At 35.2% G+C, this 25,700-nt stretch overlaps 1 protein-coding gene across 1 annotated transcript in view; it reads left to right on the plus strand.

The window, feature by feature from the left end:
• Positions 1-25,700, plus strand: part of RABGAP1 (RAB GTPase activating protein 1) — a 153,487-nt gene that overhangs the window by 50,262 nt on the left and 77,525 nt on the right. The window contains exons 7-13 of the mRNA XM_080819472.1: positions 1,112-1,222; positions 1,608-1,674; positions 2,356-2,458; positions 3,387-3,556; positions 13,914-14,088; positions 17,942-18,035; positions 22,317-22,467. Coding sequence (XP_080675598.1) covers positions 1,112-1,222; positions 1,608-1,674; positions 2,356-2,458; positions 3,387-3,556; positions 13,914-14,088; positions 17,942-18,035; positions 22,317-22,467 — 871 coding nt within the window. The remainder of the gene's footprint in view (positions 1-1,111; positions 1,223-1,607; positions 1,675-2,355; positions 2,459-3,386; positions 3,557-13,913; positions 14,089-17,941; positions 18,036-22,316; positions 22,468-25,700) is intronic.

The following is a 25,700-nucleotide window of genomic DNA, read 5'->3' on the forward strand; positions in this document are numbered from 1 at the left end:
TGGTATGCAGACATTTTTCTTTGCACGTTTGTCATTTCCAGACTCCCTTGCTAAGATTCTTCAGTTTTCTTTTCTTTCTCCTCTTTTTTTAAAGATTTTATTTTAAAGTAATCTCTACACCCAACATGGGGCTCAGACTTAACAACCCTGAGATCCAGAGTCACATGCTTCATTGACTGAGCCAGCCAGGCACCCAGATTCTTTGATTTTCTTATTCTGAGTTTCAGAGAGTGTTTTTGAATTGGTTACTCTCTAAGTACAGATGGTCTTCAAACTAACTTTATATCTTCAGAGCCACTTTTACTTTGAGTCAGTACCTGGAAATTTCATGTAGCCTTTTATAGTACCTTTTAATGGTTCTGCTGCCATTATTATTTTAAAGTTGTACAGTACCAAGACATAATTTGTATTTGCTGCACATTGGCAAATTGCCATTGGCAGATGTTTGCTTTTGAGAACAGAGGAGCCAGAGAAAGTGGTGTGTGGGAGAGTAGGGGATTATTTTGGTAAATTCTAATTTTAAGAATATTTTCAATTTTTTTCTTAAGTAGATGTTTAACTATATCCTTAGTATTATTTTTATAGTTATTGCACAGGTGAATAATAAGGTTATCACTGCTTAAGGGAAGCACTAAGCAATAGCTTACTGTTGGCCATATTTTCCTTATCTCTGTTATTTTTTGAAGGTACCTTGTTTAGAAATGCAAAATATCTATGATTTTTTTTCTTTATTACATATTTAAGCAAGGCAGTAGTTATTTGTAAAAAAAAGTGACTAAGTTGAAAGAAAATGAACATTTTTTTTGAGTACCTATGTGCTAGATGCTATGCTAGGTGCTTTATAGATATCTAACTTAACAACAACAGAAAATTAAGAAATTAAAGCCACATTTCAGGGAGCATATGAGTTTTTTCTAGCTGTTATAAAGTGTTTAGTGGATTATATACAGTAATCATAATATTTTCACTGAAGAGGTTGATGATGATTTTTAAATTTCTGTTATGACTTGAAAACCAGGCATAGAAAAGAATCCTAGATTCGAGGGAAGTTGTTCTAGTATATGTCACAAGAAAATACTTCGCAAAATTAATGAAACATGCTGTTCTACAGTGCAGTTCCTAAAGAGAAGGACAGACAGTGCTTTAAACTTCGCCAAGGAACTGATAAGAAAATTGTCATCTATGTGCAACAAACAACTAATAAAGAGCTGGCCATTGAAAGGTAAACATTTTTAGTAAATTCAGCTTAAATATAAATTCTGGTTTTTATCAAGCCAGTGGAGTAACCATATACTGTATTCAAAAATATATTTGGAAGAATTTTGTTTTCTGGGGAATTCTTTGGGTTATTGAAGTGAATACTTTGTTCACTTTGAATTAGCTCCTATAAATCTTTAGCTAATATGCTGACTTTCGCTATGTGATAATGAAAGACACATAGAATTTGTTTATGTAAATTAAAGAAGTAAGATTATTTGGGCAATACTAGTTTATTGATAATTTTAATGTGTCCTTTATCCATCAATAAGAATTTTAAATGACCTAGTTTAAACATCTTTTTTTTATGTTATCTTCTTTGCAAATTTATGCCTGTTCTTTCTTTGCAGGTGTTTTGGTCTTCTCCTTAGCCCAGGAAAAGATGTACGAAATAGTGACATGCACTTGTTAGATTTGGTAAGACTTACTTTTCATTTTAAGGTTATACACTATTTCCTTGATAAAGGGTTCACTTTATCTGACCTGAACCTGATAGTAAAGGACTTTTATGAAGGTGTTCTTGTGAGCTGCAGTAGCAGTAAACAAAGATAAGGAATTTCCTCATTTCTGACTTGATATTTACTAGTCTGACCTTAGAGCTATTTAGTCTCAGCCTCAGTTTCTTCACTGTATGATAGTGAATAATCCTTGTTTATAATCTAAGGTTGAAGTTGGAATCAAAGAGAAGATTCACGAGAGAAGTATTTACAGACTGTCATGAGTTTTATAAATGTAGGTAGTATTAGTATTGTTGCTTTAGGAAAATCTTTATTTTCAAAACAAATTTATGTGATAATTATGCACTTGACAGAAGCATTCAGCATAGATTCAGGTGGTAAATTTCTCTGAATTTGTAGTTTGATATGATTTCTAAGCATTTACTTCATAATTTTTCAGGAGTGATTGCATAAATAATTGGCATATCTTTTATTTTAACTGCAATCAGTCTCATTCACATATATTTCTGTCTGTTTTAAAAATATCTGACCCTCTTTCATATTCTTACATTTTTATGACTCCTATTTTTTTAAAGGCAGCAAAATGGGAATTAGCTGTTGTTACTTTAATTTGGCATTAATGTTTGTCTTTACTCTTCAGGAATCTATGGGCAAAAGTTCAGATGGAAAGTCCTACGTTATCACTGGGAGCTGGAATCCAAAATCTCTACCTTTTCAAGTTGTAAATGAAGAAACTCCTAAAGGTGATGCAGATTGCTGATATCACGAACAGAAATTTTAGTCCCCAAAGATACCCAAACCTAAGGCCACTTATTTGACAAATACCAGTATTTTCTTTTAATTCTGGTGAAACCAAAGAATTTGTTATAGGTCTTTGAGTTTATTATTAAATTTGACCTATAAACAAAGTATCATCCCCCCCCCTTATTTTTCCCTCCTGTCTCTTAATTTTTCACTTCCCTGCTTCCTTTTCTATTCATGTACTTACTTATATACAGAATTCTAAATTTTATTTTTGTGGAAAGATAATATATGCACATATGGTTAAAAATTAAAAGGATATGGAGGGAAAAGTAAGAATCTACCACAGTCCTCAGGGCCCTACCCCAAGGGGACCATAGGGACCAGTTTCTTATGTAGCTTTTCAGATACTCTTGTGCAGAAACCACCTTTTTCAAGTTATTTCCTACTGTTTCTGAATGTCATTTAGTGGGTGCATAATATTCTCTCCTGAAAATGTAACATTATTTGCATCACTAGTGCCTCCTATTGAGCATTTATTTTTTTTCCCCTTCATTTTTTTCTTGTTACTCATAGCACTATAGATAAATGGATAAGTTAACCAAGATTTTAAAAGTTGAGAATCCCCACTGTTGGTGAGAGTGGCATGAAGAGGCCATATGCCACTTTTGCAAATCAATTTGACAGAACATTTCATAAACTTTTATATAATGCCGTCACTAATTCCAGGGAGTCTACCCAAGCAAAGAATTCTCAGTACAGAAAGAGTTTTCAGAACAGCAGTGTATCTGATTATTTTAGATTTTGATTTAATTAATGGATTACCTTAAGCTATCTTGAAAGTTTGTGAGAAAAGTAATTTTACATTAATTGTATGAGCAAATATATTTCCATTTTTTTTTATTTGCTTTTCCCCACCTCTCTCTCTAGATAAAGTGCTGTTTATGACCACAGCTGTTGATTTGGTAATAACAGAAGTACAGGAGCCTGTTCGATTTCTCATAGAGACAAAAGTCCGCGTTTGCTCACCTAATGAAAGATTATTCTGGCCCTTCAGCAAACGTAGTACTACTGAAAATTTCTTTTTGAAACTAAAACAGGTACTACACTTTTTTATAAATATGGGAGGGAGGTAGATAAAGGAGAAACTATTTTTGAGGCTGATTTATCATGAAGCTAAGTTGTCACTTTAATCTTTAAACAGTCATGTGTATTTTAAACATACTAGGAGGAGAAGTGTCTTTTATTTTTACCCACCTGTTTATCATTTTTCTTTCTCTTCATTTCCTCCTCAAGAACCAGGTTCTTGTCTGATCTTACTTGCCTTAATTTGGAGAACTTATTTTAACATTTCTTCTGGTGTCCATCTACTGAAGTCCTATAACTCTTAGACTTCTTTATCTGAACATGGTTTTATTTCACCTTCATTCCAGTGGGATATTTTCACTGGCTGTAGTATTCTGGGTTGACATTTTTTTTTTTCTTTTAGCACTTTAAAGATGTCATCTCAGTCTCCTGGCGCATTGTTTTTGATGTGAAGTTAGGGTGCATTTATTGATACTATTTCTCTGTATGGAATGAGTCACTTTTTCCTGGCTGCTTTTAAGATTATTTTTTATCTTTGATTTTCAGACATTTAAATATGATGTGCCTAGGCATGATATTCTTTGTCTCACTTGGGTTTGTTGAGCTTCTTGAATTTTTATTTATTTATTTGACACAGAATGAGAGAGGGAGGAGTGGGAGAGGGAGAAGCAGACTCCCCACTGAGCAGGGAGCCCAATGTGTGGCTGGATCCCAGGACCTTGGGTTCATGACCTGAGCCAAAGGCAGACACTTAACCTACTGAGCCACCCAGGTGCCCCAAACTTCTTGAATTTTTCAATTTTTGTTTTGTTTTGTTTTACCAATTTTGAGGTAAATCTGGTTTGTTATTTCTTTCTTTTTTTTTTTTTTTCTTTCTGAATCTTAAAAAAGGGGGGGGCTTAAAAACCCTTCCTACAATTTCTTCCCCATCTCCCCCCTTTTTAAAAAATTTCTTAATTTTTTTATTTTGGCTTGTTATTTCTTTCTACCTTTTTTCCTGCCCCATCTCTTTTTTTCTCTCCTAAGATTCCACTTACATATATTTTAGTCTGGTGGTTTTGTTTTGTTTTGTTTTTTAAAGATTTTATTTATTTATTTGACAGAGATCACAGGTAGGCAGAGAGAAGGGGAGGAGGCCGGCTCCCCGCTGAGCAGAGAGCCCGATTCGGGGCTCAATCCCAGGACCCTGAGATCATGACCCGAGCCAAAGGCAGAGGCTCAATCCACTCAGCCACCCAGGCACCCCTCTGGTTTTTTTAAATCTTTTTTTTTTTTTTTTTTTCTGTTTTTTTCTTCAGGTGGGATATCATTTTAACTCTCTTTTGACATGTCTTAAAGTTGGCTTGCCCCTTTCATCATCCCCAATTTTTTATTAAGCTCATTCAATTAAGTTTTGGTTTTGTTTTTTTTTTTTTATTTCAGGTCTTGAACTTTTTATTTCTGGAATGCCCATTTGGTTCTTTTTTATAGTTTCTGTTTTCTTATGAGATTTCCTCTTTGTTCTTTCAAGAAGATTCTCTCTTACATCCTTGAGCATAATTATAATACTGCTACTTTAAAAATCCTTAACTGCTAATTCTAATGTCTGGTGAGTCACATTTTTCTGTTTTTTTGTCTAGCAATTTTGGATATGTTAGATATGTTAGACATTTTTTAATAGTAGATTTTTATGGGGAACCTGGGTGGCTCAGTGGGTTAAAACCTCTGCTTTTGGCTCGGGTCATGATCCCAGGAGTCCTGGGATCGAGTCCCACATCGGGCTCTCTGCTCAACAGGGAGCCTGCTTCCTCCTCTCTGCCTGCCTCTCTGTCTACTTGTGATCTCTCTGTGTCAAATAAATAAATAAAATCTTTAAAAAAAATAGATTTTTATGGTCTATTATGGTCTCTTTTGAGTATCAGTTTAAAAAAAAAATCTGTCAGTTAATTTGGTCAAAGTCAAATTCTATTTTACCTATGGTGGGCAGGAGATGAAATCTGTGTTTCCTTCTTTTAGTTTTTCTTGGCTCAGATGCCCCACTACTTATCCTTTTTGTTTTTGTTTTTGTTTCCTTTCCTTTGTGTCAGAACTTCTTGAAAAAAAAAAAAAAAATCAATTCCATAGTGACCTAAATTGCTAAATCTGGTGGTCAGTCAGAGTCTTCATAGTCCTTGGCCTTTGAGCAGATGATCACTCTCCCCTTCCTTACCCTTTCACTTAGCCTTCAGGATATCTCAGATTTACCTCAGTCCCCCACCCTCAACCCCTAAAATGCTCTCCGTACCTGTCTTCACTGTCTCAGTTCATGGACATCTTCTCCTAATTGTTGCTGAGAATTTTACTTTGATTTTTCACACCCCCTGTCCAGTCTGTCAGGAAATTCTGTTTACTATCAAAATCAATCATATTCTGGCTGCTTCTTAGCACTTAAATTAGACTAATTTTATTTGAATTGTTACCTTTACCTGAGTTACTGTAGTAGCCTCTTCACATCTCCCTGTTTCTTTTTGTGCACACACCCCCCCTCCCCGCCGTATATTCTCAACACAGCAACCTAAGATCAAATCATACCACTTTTCTGCTTATAACTCTTTAAACCTATTCTACTCTGTAAAAGCGAGAGTCTTTTCTGTGGCTTTTAAGACACTATGTGGTCTACTGTCTGTTGTGTCATGAACTAATTTCTCTCTTAATGCTCTTCTTCCTTGCTGCTTCTACTCTAGCCATGCTCTCAGCGCCTTTCGCTATTAACTGTTTCTTCTGCCTTAAATGCTCTTCCAGTTTCTCACTTGCTATTATTCACCTTTTTCAAGTCCTTATCTTCTGTAAATTTGTGCTTAGTTTGACATCTTAGTAATGCCTGACTGCCACACGTAACACTGCAGTTTGTCTGCTCTTAACTTCCAGCATACCACATAATAAATTTTATTTTGCTTATTATCTGTTTTCCGTTAGAAACCTTTACTAAGACAGTATTCCTAATCTGCCTTGTTCACTGATTTATCCCAAGCATCTAAAACATAGTAGTTCTCTATAAATATTTGTTGAATTGATTTTTATTGACATGTAACTTCGATTTTTGGTTTTACAAAATTATAGTCTTCCTGTGGGTTTACTTGAGTATACTTTCTGATAGCAATAAATATTTTAGTTCCAATGTTTTCAAGTTAGCCCTTTTGGTTATAGTTAGAGAAAGGTGGCAAACAGAAAAGGAATAGAGATTTCTCTTCCGTGTTGTTTTAGGAGACAGAAAGTAAACCTGGGCTCTAGCACTGTTCTCCCAGCACATCACTGTGGCAGCAGAAAAGGATTAGCATAGGGTTATCAACTAGAAGTTTGCTTTGGAATCAGAAAATGTGGATATTACCACTAGTACCTTCAACTCTGTGAGCCTGTGTACTCAACTGTAGAATGGCAGTGATTGAATCTTCCTCATAGTGTTATTATGACATTAAGTGAGAAACTGTATAACACATTTGGCATATGGTATGTTCTTCATGTATTTTAGCTGTTATAGAGAGGGACTGTGGAACCTTAGTGAAGCAGAGAAAGAATAAAAAATATTAAATCATTGAGATGCCGGGGTGGCTCAGTCAGTTAGGCATCTGACTCTTGATCTCAGCTCAGGTGTTGATCGTAGGGTCGTGAGTTTGGGCTCATGTTGGGCTCCACACTGGGAATGGAGCCTACTTTAAAAAAAAATACTAAGACATGGGGGCGCCTGGGTGGCTCAGTGGGTTAAGCCTCTGCTTTCAGCCTAGTTTATGCTCTTGGGATCCTGGGATCGAGCTCCGCATCGGGCTCTCTGCTCAGCAGGGAGCCTGCTTCCCCCTCTCTCTCTCTGCCTGCCTCTCTGCCTACTTGTCATCTCTCTCTCTCTCAAATAAATAAATAAAATTAAAAAAAAAAAACTGAGACATGAAATCAGAACAACATTGATTATTATTAGTGGATCAGCCCCAGAAGAACAGCACTTCAGAAAGAAAACCAGTTTACGGGTATTAATTTAAAAGTTAAGGGAGTAAGGATGATTCTTAAGTGTTTAGAGTAAGAGATGATAAATAGAAATTAATTCCATAATTTTGGTACAAATTTGTATGTAAGAAAACATATTCTCTTTAATTAGAGAGTTCTGTCTTTTTAATCTTAGTGAACGTAAGTAAGATTCCTCTGATCTCTCTTTTCCCTTTAGATCTTATACAGCCTTATATTCAAAGACTGCATGAGTTTACAGGAATATTATTTAATGTGGTTTGGTCTAAAATAATATATCTAAGTAGGCTAATATATGACTTAGGCGGGGTCAAGTAGCTAGAGTCACATATACCTGAGACCTAATCCAATAGTCTACTCTAGACTCTGTTAAGGTTACAAGCTAAACATAGGCCAAGTTGTCAATATTTTCTTTGCAAAAAGCAGAAGTTTATATGTGGAAGCTAGGAGGAGGGTAAGGAATTCCTGAGAATAATCTTTCATTTTTCTCCTTATTTGGGTAAGTCTTATTTTGGGGGTGGGGGGAGGAATTTTGTGAGGGGTAGGGAATAGGAAAGAAGAGAGAGAGTGTGAAGAATTTAAGCAACTTGTTGCTGTCTTAATGCACTTAGAGGACTGTTAATCTCATCTTGTAACATAATAAACTACATTTATTCCCCTCTTTATATTTATGGTATTAAAAAGTAATAACTACAGTGGTTGAGAGCCTACTGTGGCCATCACTGTACTAGCTACTTTGACTTTTTCTGTTGTATAATTTTTATAGTGATCCAATGAAGATAGTGTTTTCATTTTTATAGATCCAGAGATGTAAAATTGATTTTATGGAATTTTGTGTGAACAAGATGCATACCTGAGCCTTCTAAGAGTTCTCAGTCAGGATTCTTTTCATAGAAACATCCTCCCTTTAGGATTTACTTAAATTAAGGAGAATTTAAAATTTTAACCCTTTTGCAGTTCTCATCAGACTAAAAAGGAAATAGTGGTGCAGACCAAATTTTTTAAATATACAGCTTGTAGTTTCTGTTGCTATCAATATGGGAAAATAATTATAGAAATTTTTTTAATACATGTTTAAAAATTGATTCTTTTTCCTATCACTAAAATTATCTGATGACTCTGACTAGCCTGGAAGCCTACCCACCTGTGAGTATTATTATATGAAGATGGCATCATATTAGAGAAGATTGAAAATTAGTGGGGAAAGAAGCACCTGGGTGGCTTAGTTGATTGAATGTCTGACTCTTGGTCTCAGCTCAGGTCTTGATCTTAGGGTCATGAGTTCAAGCCCCATATTGGGCTCTGCACTGGTTGTGGAGCCTACTTAAATAAATAAATAAATAAATAAATGGAGAAATAATGATCGTTCTCTTGGATTTAAATATTTAGAATACCGTTTGGTAGAAGTGGAAGAAACTGGTCTGAAGACTAGGTTTTCTAACAGTAACATAAAGTGAATTTAAGAGCAGCTAAGCATTCTTAAAACTATAGAATTACAGAATTTTATTGCCAAAGAGAAGGTGTGTTAGAATCTTTTATGAAATTATTTTATAAATGATTTCTACATCATTTATAAATGATGTCTATAAGACTAAGTATGTGGCCAGCATCACATGGGCAAGTTATTAGTATAACCATGTTAGAAACCTGAGCCTCTTATTTCTCTGTGGGAGGGGGTGTGTATGTGTGTGTGTATATGTGCACGTGTGCTTGCCAAACCACTGTGTGCCTCGCAAGGTAAAAAATACGGAAATGCTCTCTGCACTAGAGATCTTCTATGCTAAATCAGGAGGCACATGATATCGTGGTATTCCGCTATTCCTGAGAAGTGTGATCACTGGGTTCAGGTGGTGACCCGTAGATTTCTCCTTTGTAAAAGTAGTTTTCTCTTTGCATTTAGCAAGTAATGTTTGGGGTGGTTCTTTGGCAACTTCCAAATACCCTGTTCCTCAACAACCTTCTAACTACTGGTTTTAGCATCCTTTAGCATTGATGATCCTTCCCTCAATCACTTGAGTTCATTCACATATTTTCAATAATAATTTCACATTGCAGGGTTTTCTTCTTTTACATTTATATATGTTTCTAATATTGAATATCTTAAATACAGTAACTGTAATATATTTATTTGCTTTATCCTACTTTATCAAAGAATTAAAAAATGACAGTATTGCAGGAAACACCCTTAATACAGATCTTTCTTTTATTGCTCCTAGCATATTTATAACAAAGTCTTTATAAGCTGGGAAAATGTTAAGAAAAGGTACTGTTATATTTGTTTTTGAAATAGAGATTTTAATTACTTAAAATTTCAGTGAGGACAAACATATATTAATACAATTACTGATGGGGTAATTAAGCATTCATTAATAAACTTGTACCATTTCTAAAATATAGATGATGCCACACTGCAATTTGTGTACAATTTATGTTGTACAAACTTCTTTCAGTTGGAAATAAGATGCATATTTTAATATCAGCATATGAAAATCAGTATGTAAACATCTAAATGAAAAGTTTCGCAGAATATTTAGCATATTCTGAACTTAAGTTTTGGGAAAAACATTTACTAATATACCTGTAATATGTAGATACAACAAAAATGGATGTATATAATATGAAATTATTTGTGTCTGTACAGTTTCAAATTCCCATTTGTTGATATTCATTCCAAAAATGTCAGTATTACAGTTAATAATGAAACTATTGAGTGAAGTTTAAGATTTTATGGAACTTTTTTCCCCCTTTGAACATGTTCCAGTAAGATTATAAAATGAGTGATGTGTTCAAAAGTTAATTAGAAAAAAATTTTTTTCCATTATAGTTATGTTACCATTTGACATATAGTTAGGTTCATTTGTTTCCATATTTTCAATTTGGGGTCTTTGGGTCTTTTTTTTCTTTTTGGTTTAAGTTTTTGAGTATTTAAAATACAGTGATACAAAAGTCAAGATTATGTAAAAATGTACTCAGAAGTCTTAACTTGAATTCATGTTTCTCCATCCAAACCTATAAGTAACCATTATTAGTGGCTTCTGGGTTATCTTCCCAGTATTTCTTTTTGTGAAAGTAATAAAATACTCCTATGTATTTTTTAACTCCCTTTTTAAATACAAACTAGCCTATGTACTGTCCTACACCTTTTTTTTTTTCCAAGATTTTATTTATTTATATATGAGGGAGGGAGAGAGCAGGGGGAAGAGCAGAGGGAGGGGGACAAGCAGACTCCTTGCTGAGCGCAGAGATGGATGGAGTGCAGAGATGGACATGGGGCTTGATCTCACAACTCTGAGATCAGCCAAAATCAGAGTGTCAGTAGCTTAACCAACTGAGCACCCAGGTGCCTCTTTAGAGATCTTCCTCATTCTTAATGGCTACATAGTACTTTGTTGTTTGGATGAATCATGATTTATGATTTTTTAATTGTCCTCTATTGATAGACTTTTGGATTTTTAAAAATCATTTGCTATTCCAAATAATGTTGTAGTATAGAACCTTGTGCATAAGTTGTTGTGATTTAATGAAAGTGCATCTTAGAGTAAATAATTTTGCATATGTAATTTTGTTGTATTTGCCAGATTTCCCTTTCTCACTGTTGTAATCATAGGGATGAACAGGATATGCAAGTACCTGCTTCTCCATAGGCTTGTCAAGGGTATGTTGTTAAACTTAAGGATCTGATTGTAGTATTATTTATCCTTTGATGAACGAAAACAAGCCCTTTTTTTTCATAAGTTTAAGGGTAATTTTACTTGTTTTCTCTAAACAGTCTTTTCATATTTTTGGCTTTTTGGCTTTGGTCTTTTTTCCTTTTAGTTTTTAGAAGCTCTTTCTGTATTTGTGAGATTAACTCTTTGAGATATAAGTTGCAAATATTTCTTCTGGTTTGTCATTTGTCTTGTGACTTAAATTATGATGAGTCTTTTCAGCTTTTTTGCCATATAGTTTATGTACTTGAATTTATCAAGTTTTTCCCATTAAAGCTTCTGGATTTTGAGTCATAATTAGAAATACTTTCCCTGCACCCAATAATAAAGAAATATACACATTTTCTTCTATTACTTATATGTTTTTGTTTTTCTACTTTTAGATCTCTGATTCATTAGTGTTTTATTCTGGTATACGGTATAAAGTGTATGTCTGATTTAATCTTTTTCCAAATGGTCTGAGAATTTTTTTTTAAGTAAAACACTATTGATCTTTGAACTCTTTTAGATAGTAATTAACTGTTTCAGATAGTAATTTATAACGAATGAAAAAAGGAAATCCTATTCTTTTATCAAAGTATAATACTTAAAAGTTAAAAATCATAATGATAAGTTTAGAATAAACATATGTCATAGATTTTAATTCAATTCATTGAGTAATAAGGGAGCCAGTATTTGGCTCTATGTATTTGAGGAACTTGAGTTGATACAGTCCTTCTTTAAAAAAAGAAAAAATGTTAGAACAAGATTGGTAGGTCAGAAATAAAACTGACTACTATCGTATAGGTAAGTTTGGGCTATCTTTTCTACTGGACAGAAATCATTTGCCTATCTATTGGACACACATCTGTGGGTTAATATATAGCTTCATAGAGTCTGAGTCTTTAATATTAAGTAGCTAAGTCAAAATCGTTTATTCATCTGGAAAATTAATCCTTAGGTGGGCACGTTAAAACAAAATTGGCAAAATATGGGTCAAATCTGGCCTGGCCTTCATTTTTATAAAGTTCTTTTGGAATATAGCCACACTCACTCACTCAGTGTCTGTAGGTGCTTTTGCACCATCATGGCAGAGTTGAGTAGTTGTGACAGACTGGTTGCCCATAGAGCTTAAAATATTTACTCTTTGGCCCTTTACATAAAGGTTTACCACCTCCAGTATTAAGCATTGCTTCAGGATGATATCAAAAGTACATGTTGCCACTAATTTGGTCTTCCAAGATTGGTATAATTTTTTCAAAAACCTACATGAACATTCAGATGATAAAATCTACTCTGCCTGATACTTCTGTACCTCATGAACCTTTTAATCCCCCTCTCTTGTATTTTTACTTTATGCTTATTCATCTTTCTCATTGATGTCGCCACATTTCTAGTTGTCTTTGTATCTTTTCCTGTAATTCTGCCATTTTGTCCTGCTCTGTATTTCACTCTTTTTCCCCCTTCTTAATAAGCTGGCTATAATGTGGTGTATTAATGTATTTAAATTTGGTGCTGGAAAAGTTTTATATTCTTGGTTCTTAATTTTTAATTTAGGTGAGTTCAAACTGCTATGTGTTTGCCTCAGAATGCAAACCAATTTGAGATACAGAGTTTTTGTTAATTTCATTAATCTCTTTTCTACCACTCACCTTCTCCTCCTGACCCCCAGTTGTAGCTTTCAGTTGAAGAAAATTCTCTACATTGCTTTAATTAAGCTAAAGGAGTGGAAGAAGCTTGGAAATAAAAGGACTCTCTAAAGAGAGTCTCTAAACTGTGTTAGAATATTTTAAAACATTTTTTTTTTCAGGGTGCCTGGGTAGATCATTCAGTTAAGCATCTGACTCTTCTTTTCAGCTTATTTGATCATCTCAGTCAGAGTCACGATGAGCCCTTCATTGGGCTCAGCACTGGGTAGGAGCCTGCTTAAGATTCTCTCTCTCTCCCTCTCTCCCCATCCTCTCTAGTTCTCTAAAAAAATAAAAAATAAAAAACATTTTCTCAGGGATAGTTTATTTTTTTTAAAGATTTTATTTATTTGATACAAAGCTCGTGCGTGAGAGAGAGCATGAGCAGAGGGAGGGCCATAGGGAGAAGCAGACTCCTGCTGAGCAGAGTCTCCACTGCAGGGTTTGATCCCAGGACCGTGGGATCATGACCTGAGCCTAAGGTAGATGCTTAACTGACTGAGCCACCCAGGCACTCTTCTCATGGGTAGTTGCTTGTAGGAAACCTTGAAAGACACCTTAAAGTAACTAGGAAGCTATAGATTGCTAATACTTACTAAATATTGGTAGCTGCATGTATGATGACAGTAAGTAAAACTGCAGAATTAAGAGTCCTCCTAACCCATTTTCTTCTGGATTTTTAAGTCTAAACATATTTTTCTATTTAGATAAAGGTTACATTTAGGAGTGCCTGTGTGGCTCAGTTGTTGAGCTTCCGGCTCAAGTCATAATCTGGGGGGTACTGGAATTGAGCCCCATGTCAGGCTCCTTGCTCAGTGGGGAGCCTGCTGTTCTAACCCTAACCCTCTCTCACTGTCTCTGTGTCAAATAAACAAAATCTTTAAAAAAGAAAAAAAAGGTTACATTTAGTATAGTCATTCAAAGTAATACCTTTTTCTTCTCAAATCCTGTATGAAATCAGAACTATAGTCATCAATTAAAAAATAATTGTACCACTTAGTAAATAACATTTTTTCATCTTCAAGATAAAGCAGAAGGAGAGGAAGAACAATACTGACACTTTATACGAAGTTGTGTGCTTGGAAAGTGAATCAGAGAGAGAGAGGAGGAAAACTACAGCCAGTCCCTCAATTCGCCTGCCACAGTCTGGATCTCAGAGTTCAATGATACCTTCTCCTCCAGAAGATGATGAAGAGGAAGGTAAATTGTAGGGAGAGCTTAATTTCTATTATGGGGTGGTATACCATGCACACCATTATAAGTTTACTAGGGAATTGATAACTGTGACATAGCATTTGGAATTCTTTCAGTAAATACTTATGAGAATGTACTGTATGCAAAGGATCACGGGAGATTTGAAAACGATGAGCACAGGACCTTCTTTAAGATAACTGTAATCAAGTTGGAAAAAATAAGATTTATAATTAGTGCCTTTTTTAAGAATCAGCATGTGCTAGCTTAGTGTATCAACACATTTTTAGAGCAAACTTGACATAGCTTCCACCTAAATAAATGTTCCCATTTCAACTGATTCATTTTACAGGGACAATTTCACTTGCCAAAATGCAGCTTCCACACATGACTCTTTCATAAAATATGAGTATTTAAATATACAAATTCATGTATGTATAGTATTGGATTTTCACGCTAATAAACATTAGGAATCAACCACTTCTCTTTTTTTCCTCTTCTTTTTTTTTTCATGGTTATATCCATTAACTAATCTGTCAGTCTCTGTTAAAAGCTATTGTATAGACGTGAGAAGTGGAGAGAAGGAGCACAGGAAAAGCAAAAGTTTAGGAGGTATTTTCTAACCTATAATTTTGTAGCAGGACTTTTTATTTTTGTAAAGAGGGAGAAAAGCTGATTATGGTAGAAGGTCATATGAAGCATGTGTCTGTGTGAGGTTCACAGAAAGTGTCTGGAAATTCATAGAGGCAAATCCATTTTTTATTTTGGCTCCCCATGTTCGCAGGACATTATGAAGAGTAGTTTTTGAGCTGGGACTTTTAAAGTGCAAGAGATAAATGGGCAGGTCTGAGTATTTCTGGCTAAGAAATTGCATTAACAAAGGCCTAGAGGTGGCAAGAATAATTGGGTTAAAAGAAATATATACTAATGGTTAAATGTACCTTTTTCAAGTTAGAGCCAGCCCTTACTTTCCAGTTCCCATTGTACCCTATAACTTTCACTTTTCCTATGTCTAATATTAATGGCCACCAGCTACTAGGTGCTTAATATGTGGTAGGTAGGTACTTAGTTTAAAGTAGAATAATATTTTGTTTATATAATCCTCACAAAAATTCTGAAAAATGAGTTTTCTATTATCCTTATTTTGCACGTAAGGAAATGGAATCTCAGAAAAAGGAATTTGCCCAAGGTCAAACAGCTAGAAATAAGCAAGGAGGATCTTTGTCCTGTTCTGAGAGTTAGCATTCTGAGCTCCATTCTGTAATCATCTTGGTGCATTTAGTTCACATAAAGCATTTTGAAGTACAGAGAAAGCACATATATTGTTTTGGGAGAAGTTACAGATACAATTTGAAGTCTTCCAGCAGAACCAATTTAAGTTATATGTTAAAGCTGGGAAAGATAGAATTGTTCTCACTGTTTGAGACTATTTGAGATTGTCTGCTCTATAACTGGTAGTCTTGAGACTTGTAGTTTACCTTCTAAGTCAATGCTGCTCAAGATGGAAGAGCAAGTAATAGTTTAGAGTACTCTTCTCCCCTTAAACTCAGCAGTAAGACAAAACCCACCACAAACTGAGAAAGACATTGTTTTTATGCAGCCAGAGAATGGTCAAATGCTGAATCTCAGTGCTGCAGATTTTAAAGAGTATCTGCCTTTTACAAAGTTTGGGCCCAGCTAAAGGTTAACATCTAGACTAATGTCTAGTTCTAATCTATGGCAGGCATACATTTTTCAGTGGAATTGATGAGTTCAGAGGGACTCTAGTAACAGTAGTTAACTAAGAGAGATAAGGACCAATAACAGACCATGGGAGAGTTAGAGAACACTAGAACACAAGTTTCATAAAGGACAAAAGTGTCTTCTTTTGCCCACATTGTTTCCCTAGTGTATAACACAATTCTGTGTGTGTAATAGATGCTCAGGAGATACTGGTGGGATGGGTTTCCCATCACCATCCCAGCCCCTAATCCATTCCCATAGTGCAAGACTAATGAGAGGACCATGGTGTTGAAGAAAGCTGTGCAGTCACCCCATCTCTTCATTCTCTAACCTGTATGTGGACCAGGGAGACCCATCCTGTTGTCATATGTTTGCTCCCTAGAAAGAAATGGCTGTAGTCCTCTAGTAGAGAGGCTTCTTATCCATACATAGGACATTTCTGCTCCCAAGACAGGAAACCAGCAGGTAGTAAGGGGAGCTGTTCAGAAACAGTATTCTGAAACTGGTTACCTGGTCCCTGCCCCCCCTCCCCATACCCCTGTCTTAGGTAGATGGAGTTCTAAAGACATATTTCAAACTGCTGCTGTCAAGATATGTTGAAAGCATCCAAAGCAATAAAAGAGAATTTGGTAAGACAGGTCTTCCTAATCTCTTTAAAGGAATTGTCATCTCTGGTACATTTTAGTACATTTTTTATAGCTGCTATTCCCCAAAGAGTTGTTGTGTTGTATTGATATTTGAGTGAGTAGAGAATTACTTGAGGCATTAGAGAGTAGGGCCAATTCTGGCAAAATAGCAAAATTGGGAAAGTTTATCTTCATGCCCTGAAGGCTTTTTCTTTTCCTTATTTATCCTATCTCTCATTTGTAGCAAAAGAGGTCTCACTTACATTCATTCTGTGTCTTCCCTATCTTACCATCAAAACTGATGCTAATGTCCAAGGTGTTATAATGTAAAGAAGTAATAAGTATCATGGATTTCTGAGCTGTCCATAGTAGAGATGCAAATTCACGATGTACTCATTAAAGGCGTAAAGATCCAAACTTTGTTTAGGCAGGTTAAGCCGGAAAACTTAGAAACAGCATTGGTGAGGACACTTAGAAGTACCGTTGTCCCGTACTAGTAGAACTAAATTGTAGAGCCACTATGGAAGGCAGTTTGTAAGTTTCAAAATCCTTAAAAGTATGCCTTTTTTATCCCAGGAAGTCCACTTCTGGGCATATACCCAATGAAAACAAGAGTTAAGTTCCTCCTGATACTATTTGTAGCAGAAAATTGAAAACTCCCCAAGTATTCAGCAAAAGAGGATTGATTATGTAAATATCTTAGTCTGTGTTTCCCCCTTTCATTACACTTTTAAATTCCTCTCACAGGCCTTTATCAGTGTCACTTTTTTTTACTGCCTTCATTTCTTACAATCTTTAAATTCTTATTTGAGTTTACTTTTCTTAATTACTAGAGCTAAGTTTGAAATGACTCATTTTGGTCTTTTTTAATATTTTTGTGCTTTCTGTAATAAATGTATGCCACCATAGAAAATTTAGAGTCCTGAAAACATAAAGGAGGGGGGAAAGAAATCATAATTCTGTCACTCAGATTGTAATTGGTAATGTCTTAGTATAATTTAGTCTAGACTATTTTCATCATAGTGAGGATTTATTAGCTCCTGATATTTTTATTTTATGTGGCATTTTGCCAGATTATTAATGTAAACACATGTCAATATGTAATTACATTGTAACTATGTGTCATAATTTAATCAGCCTCCTATTGCTGCTCTCCTATTTGTAATTTTTTAAACTGTGGTAAACAAGACTGCTATATATTTTCACGGATAAAGTTGTTTGCTTTGGAAAAAGAAAAAGAAGATACCATATTTTGAGTTTTAGAAATGGCTCTTTTCTGCAGTTTACATAATGTGGACTCTATGGAAAGCAAAAGAGAAATAGAGGTTACTGCAGCATTGTACCTAGGATCATTTTTATTTCCTTTGTATTTATATCTGTATGCTAAGAGAGAAATAGAAATTAAGACTTTACGTTCCCAGTAAAATCTTTTAAATTTGATTGTTATGTTTCCATTCATTCTTCTGCTAGCATAGCCACTTCTGTTATCCTTTTTTGTGTTTTATTTATTAAAGATAATGATGAACCTCTCTTGAGTGGATTTGGTGATGTATCCAAAGAATGTGCAGGAAAAATTCTTGAAACATGGGGAGAACTGCTGTCAAAGTGGTAAGTTAGAATAGTTCTCCTTTTCATCTGTAATTCTCATTTCATGGATAGGGTACCTTCCCCTAACTACAATATCCAATTTTGGAACCGTTCTATTTTTGCAACATATTATAGAAACCAAAGTATGGGGTTTGTGTTCTAGAATCTCTGTTTTTGTAGATTTATAAGGGTAAGTAGTGAAGATCTGAAATCACCTTTAATTTTTCTTTTTTTTAAATAAATGTTATTTATTTACTTGACAGAGATACATAGCAAGAGAGGGAACACAAACAGGGGGAGTGAGAGAGAGAGAACCAGGCTTCCCACTGCACAGGGAGCCTGATATGGGGCTCAATCCCAGGACCTGATCCAAAGGCAGACGCTTAATGACTGAGCCATGTAGGTGCCCCCGAAATCACCTTTCAGAATATCAGAAACCTAATAAATTCTCATGGCTGCAGAAAATATTAATTCAAACATGGAATGTATGGAGAGAATAAATCATGTTAGAGCTCTTTTTTATTGACGTGGTTAGGAACCACTGACTGGTTAAGATAATACATAACAATTAGACAGTACACAATAATTGGAGGTTTGGAAGACGCTCACACAATGCATAGAGCCAGAGTAGAGACCTCAAGTGGGATTTCTCCTTATCTGTGTTATTTCCTGAAGTGACAGCGGAGTGTTATGAACATGCTGTATATTGACTGCTTTAATGGTTACTTTTCCTACTGACACTTGTAAAACTCAGAAATTTCTTGTCAGCTTGACAACAGTGTTAAGAACCACTATCCTTATAGACTGTCTAGAAAGGATATACTAGCTTCAGGTATTTCCTAATGAAACCAGAGATGTTGGGTTGGTGAGACATTTATGTAGCTTCCTTTTTCCTCTCTGTAGGATGCCAGTATATGCTGGGGCTAAAAAAAGCTTGAAAGTGATCTGAGCACTTCTCTGTTTCTGACTTTCTGGTTGTTAAGGTTGTCATGTAAGCTCCCCATGGGCCTCTTACTTTGGGGTCTGATTTTTCTCAGAAAATTTAACTGTTGAAGGCTTTCACTCTATTCTTAGAAAACTGTGTTTCAGCATTTAAAAATCTTCCATATCCTTAAGGGATGGGACTACAAATGGGCATGCATCTGCTTCCAACATTCTCACAGTGCTTTACACTTTCGGTGAAACATGTTCGACACGGGGAAATGTCAAATGTGTACAGGAGGAGAATGCAAACCAAAGCATGGTTTTTTCTTTATACAAGTGGTTTTAGTAAATGAACTCTACAGAAACCTCCCCTCCAACCCCCCTCCAGGATACAGTTTTCATTTATTTTTAATATTCCTTTAGCAGTCAGGAGACAAACCTGCTGATACTCTCATCAGAATTATATTTTCAGTTCAGTGAATTTGGAGTGTTTGGACTGCTGCTGGCAGGCATTTCATCTGTATAAAAAGGTTTCTACTCAAAAATAGAAATGTAATTGAATCTTGGCTTGGTTACATAATAGTTTATTTAAAATCATTCAGATACAGCATTTAGACTCTTTTATTAGATTTTATTAGATGAACTCACCACCATTTTATACAGTTGCTTGGAATTTGTTTTATTACCATATTTTTAAATTTATTTGTTAATTAATTAATATTATATCTTTCTTCCACTTCCTCAAATACATTAACCGAGTCTACACATATTTCTGTAGGATGTTGAAACTGTTTTTGCTGGTTTGGGTCATGTCTTCAGAAATACTAATACAGTTTGTTTCTCTTCTTTAATTCATCTCTTTTCCCCATCATTATTATATATGTTCTATAGGTAGAAAACATTATAATGTCATGAAATTCTATAACCTAGTAGGCCTGGCTTCAAATCCTGCCTCTCCTATTTCCAAGCTGTATGGTCTTGGGCAAGTCACTTAACTCTTCTGGGTCTGTTTCTTCATTTACAAAACATACAGGTCTTTAAAATTACCATTCAAGATTATTGTGAGTTAAAAATAATGGATGTTGTACTAGTAGTAATAGTAGTGAGAATTAATGAATTTACTATATGCCAGGCATTGTGCTAAGTTACGTGCTTGATTTCAGCCATTGTTAACAGCCTTATGAACTAGTATCCATTTATACAGATGAGGAAACTGGTTCAGAGATTTAGTCAGCAATTCTAATTAGTAAATGGCAGACCTAGAATTTTTAACACAGGCGAGTCTGAGCCTAAAGTTGGTTTATTTAACTCCACATTAGATTTTTTTTTTTTTAAGATCTTATTTATTTATTTGACAGAGGGGGACCCAGCAAGAGAAGGAACACCAGCAGGGGGAGTGGGAGAGGGAGAAACAGACTTCCCGCTGAGCAGGGAGCCTGATGTGGGGCTCCATCCCAGGACCCTGGGATCATGACCTGAGCTGAAGACAGATGCTTAACGCCTGAGCCACCCAAGTGCCCCTCCACATTAGATTTTTAGTGGCAGTATTAGTAATAGTATCTTTGAACTCTAATTTCTCCAAGTATATTTTAATGTGATTCTTAGTAGATAAGAGAACTAATGTTGGTATAAAATAGTATGTTGAGGGTAAATAAAGTTAATATGATTAAGGACATAAAATTATTCTGAAAATAATTTTACCAATATAAATTAAGCTAGGATTAGCAAATAAACCTAGGTTAGGTTTATTATTTCTATAAAGGGCGAGGTCATAAATACTTAGGCCATTAATAAATATAGCTCATGAATATTAGGTTCTGTGGCCCAGTAGACTCTGTCACAACTACTCAACTCTGCTGTTGTGGTGCAAAGGTAGTCATAGATGATATGTAAACAATTTAAAAAGGCTGTGTTTCAATAAAAGTTGCTTTACAGAAATAGGCAGTGGGCAGATTTGGCGTACAGTCCATAGTTAACCAGTTCTTGAATTAAGTAACAACTGTTTTTGTTCTTTCTGCTCCCAATCCTTCAACTTTTATGTAACTTTTTTTTCCAAGCAAAGACAGAAACCATATTGAATTGTCTATAGCTGCCTCCTTAGGGTACTAGCATCACAGAATTAACCATTTTTAAAGATACTGTGCATTGTTCTTTAGAATTCTGGGAACGTTTTGAGAAAAGTCTGAGTCCTTGTTGTATTTTGAGAGTGGTCATCAGTAATTTCTGTTTAAATCTGGTAGTCACAGAAGACTTTCCAGGTCAGGATCCTGCTTTACTGACTCAGTAATGGTGGCTTTCAAAACACAAAGCAGCCATGATACCCAACAGAGCATTTATTGATCTGAGTTTGAGACTACCTGAGTCATTTAATCAACTTTCCTGAGCTGCTTTCTCCATCGGTAAAACAGGAAGTACTAACCACCTACCTCAGATGGTTATTGTGAAGATCAAATAAGATTATATGCAAATTACTTTATAAATTGGTACCAACAATTCAAGATAAGTTTTTTCCCCCATTTTATAGATTAAATAAATGAAGCTCAAAGACTTCCATAATTTGTTTTGATATTATCATAGTACAGTAGAAACTTCCTTATCAATCATAGTCATTCTAAAATGTTACTTGAAGCAAGGTATCATAAAAACAGCTGAAAGCTTTATTTTTATATTTATATTAACTTAGAATGTATAATTATACAACTCACTTGTGAATTTTGATGCAAGGCCAAGCCCTTATCTTTGGCTTTGTGTCTGCTGATTGGAGTCTGCTTTGTTTTTCTTACATAAACCACAATCATGAAGCTATGGTTTCTAGTTTTGATTTTTATTAAAAAATTTAAAAATAGAGCAATAATTTAAAGATACTTAGGAAACAGTCTACACAGTTCTTAACTCCACTCAATCTTTTAGTTATCTTGGCCACATCCAATTCAACAGATTTATTTAATTTCATTTTTTTAGTATGTTACCTTTATTAAGTTTGTGAAAATCATTTAGTCTAGTTTTCATAAAAATTACACTGTTTAGGGGTGCCTGGCCAGCTTAGTTGGTGGAAGGTGTGACTCTTGACCTCAGGCTTTTGAGTTTGAGCCCCACACTGGGTGTAGAGATTACTTAAAAATAAGATTTTTTTTTTAGTATTTATTTGAGAGAAAGAGCGAGAGAGATGACAGAAAGGGAGGCAGAAGCAGACTTTCCACTGAGCAGAGAGCCTGATGCAGGGCTCGATCCCAGTACCCTGAGATCATGACCTCAGCCGAAGGCAGATCCTTAATTGACTGAGCCACCCAGGACCCCCCAAAATAAGATCTTTGAAAAAATAATACCCTTTAGAGAATCTTCCTTTAATCCACTTACAGATTATGGCTTTATTTTTAGGCATCTCAATTTGAGTGTGAGACCAAAGCAGTTGTCATCCTTAGTAAGAAGCGGTGTTCCTGAAGCTCTGCGAGGAGAAGTCTGGCAGCTGCTAGCAGGTTGTCACAACAATGACCACCTGGTAGAGAAATACCGAATTCTCATTACAAAGGTAAGGGGCTGATAATTCAGCATTAATCCTTTTAGAAATTTGTTAGGAAAAGATCGTGTGGCTATTTGATTTCAGGGAACATTTTAAAATCTTTTATCTAATATAAGAATAGAACTTTATATACACTTTTAGCCCAAAGTTGTTTCTAGTGTTGGCACAGAAAAGAAGGAAAAAGGTTTTCTTTCTTGATTGGCTTCACCTCGGAAACAAAGGATGTCCTCTACTCATTGTGTATCCGAATCCTTTCCGAATGTAATTGTATTTTTAGATCATTCATGCTATACAGTATGAAAAACTTTTCTTTTGTTTATTGTGTTTTCACACTTCACAGAAATGTATTCTTTGTAGGTAAGGCCTATTTCTACTATTGGAAGAACATGATTTTATTCTCTTCAATTATATTCCCTTTTAGCTCATTCCTCTAAAATGAAGAATTCTCATTTTTTATAGTATCCCTTTGCAAGTTCATACATTCCTTGTGGTTTTACAAGCAAAGCAATAAAAACTATTCTTTGTATAGCATACAAGAATTTAAAGTAATTTTCTTCAAGTTCGGTGATGCTTTGTGCCTTTGCACCTGTCTTCATTGATTTTAATTTTTGTTTTCGTTTTTTCACATTCTTGAAGTATTTATCTTTGGAAAGCAGTTTTTCCAGTCCCAGACCTGGGTTCTGAACGAATTGCTCAGAACCCTCAATAAAACATCAGCATTTTTCATGTGACAAAAGGTGGGGTTCTTTTAAATATATATCAAAACCTTAAATGAATAATATCTTCATAAAACTATTACTTTAAAAAATGCTTATATAGGAAGAATGGCATTTGAACACAAAATTGGACCTTTTTCCCCGGAAAATGACTTTCATTTGATCAAAATTTTGCTGTTGTCATCATTTTGTTTCTAGACAGTTGTTTTTTTCTTTCAAGAACTAATATTCTGATTCCCTCCGTTGTGTTGCTGTCATTGTTCAAGCAGCATTTATTGAGTGCCCATTATAGCCTCAGTGCAGGAGCTGGGAGGTGAAACACAAAGCAATGATTTGTCATTACAGTAGACACAAATCATATGATGGTCTGAAATAGCAATGGGAGCCATCAAAGGAGTGGTTAATTCAGCCTGGGAGAACAGGAGAGTCTTTATCAGTAATGTAACATTTAAGACCAGTTTCAGAAAAGAGCTCCCCAGCCATGGAAGGATGGAAGAGTGTGAGTGGAGGCATCAAAGAATGAGGATACGTAACAGGTATAGCTAGTGAAGGTACCTCTACTTGGGTTTTGGTTTTGAGTTTTTTTCCTCCTGTTGTTGGCAAATTATATTTTGGGTAAATAATTCTCAGTTGTATGTCTATCTTTCCTTCTTCTTTTGAAGTCCTTTGAAACATTTGGTCAAAAATTGTTTCTTAATGTTTTTGGTGTGGCTTTCAGACAGATAATTTTTAAAAATATGAACTGTCTTGTTTTTCTGGTTCCATGAAAATGGTGTTTCTTGAGTAGAAACCTGGTAATTATATGATGAGTAAAAGATCATTTTACTAACAAAATCTGATATATTTGATCAGTGCTTTATATATGCCGGTGTCATGCGCTTTTTATTTCACCTTAAACTTCAATTATGCGGGTGGCTGGAACCTAAAAAGATTTCTCATGGATGTATAATTATTTAAATTGCTGGTAGATGATCAGAAAATAAAAATTACTTAGCCATCATAATATTGGTGAATGCTTCTTTTTGTTTTACACTGCAGTGTTATTTAATATAAGGTTGTTTGCTTTTCTTTCCAACCTTCCTGAAAGTTATAGTTATCCTTGTGTAGGACTGGTACTTGACATTTTACATTTGTTCTGAAATTTTTTTTAGGGGAAAACTACTTTAAAAATTTTTAAATTTATTTTCACAGGAAGATGTAATATATATAGGCTAAAATACACATATTTGAGGTATACAACTCAGTGATATTTTACATATGAATATACCACTGTAACTACTAAGGAAGAATATACCCAGCACCCCAGAGAGGTATTTCTGTCCCATTCTAGTCATGACCACCCCTTCTCTGCCCTTGAATAACCGTTGTTCTGACTCTTCTCTCCATACCATTAGTTTCAGTTGTTTCTGAACTTCATTTAAATGCAATCATACAGTCGTGCAGCATGTACTTGTTTGTACGTGACTTCTTTTGATCATCTATTTTGGGAGTGTATCAGGAGCTGTCTTCATTTTTTTATTTTATTATTTCACAGAGAGAGAGATCACAAGTAGGCAGAGAGGCAGGCAGAGGGAGAGGGAGAAGAAGGCTCCCTGCTGAGCAGAGAGCCCAATGTGGGGCTCAATCCCAGGACCCTAAGATCATGACCTGAGCCAAAGGCAGAGGCTTAACTCACTGAGCCACCCAGGCACCCTGTTTTCATTTTTTTAATTGCTGAGAGTATTTCATTGTTTGAATAGACCACACTTGAAAATTATCTATTTTGCTATTATAGATGTTTGGTTTTGCTTCGTTCTTTTTCAGTTTTAGCCATTATGAGCAAAGCTGCTGTGAGCATTCTTGCATTTAGCAAATGTTACGGTCTGAATGTTTGTCTCCCTCGAAATTTATGTGGTTAAATTTTATTCCAAAAGTGATGGTGTTAGCATTAGGAGGTGGGGACTTTGGGAGGTGATTAGGGCATGAGGATAGAGATCTCATGATAGTGATTAGCACCCTTATAAAAGAGGGTCCAGAAAGGTCCCTCGCCACCTTCCATCGTTTTAGGGCATAGCAAGAAGTCAGTAGTCTGCAGTGAAGGAAAGGGTCTTCATCAGATCCCAACCATGTTTACACCTGATATTGGATTTCCAACCTCCAGAACTGTGAGCAATAAATTTCTGCTGTTTTTAAGCCATCCAGTCTATGGTATTTGTTATAGCGGTCCAAATGGACTAAAACAGCAGGATTTGTACATATTAGTATACATATATAGACATTATTTACCTACATATGTGTATTACATTTTTAATTTATTCTGGACATGGGTTCTTTGCTAGATACCTGCTTTATATTCTGAAATTTCACCTGTAATATTCCTTTAGAGGGTTGGTTTTTTTTTTTTAAGATTATTTATTTATTTGGGAGCTAGAGCAAGAGAGAGAGTGTGCACAGAGGGAGAGGGAGAAGCAAACTCCCACGCTGAGCAGAGAGTGGGGCTCAATCCCAGGATACTGAGATCAGAACCTGAGCCAAAGGCAGACACTT

Source organism: Martes martes, assembly GCF_963455335.1.
Source record: "Martes martes genome assembly, chromosome: 12".
Classification (NCBI taxonomy): Eukaryota; Metazoa; Chordata; class Mammalia; order Carnivora; family Mustelidae; genus Martes; species Martes martes.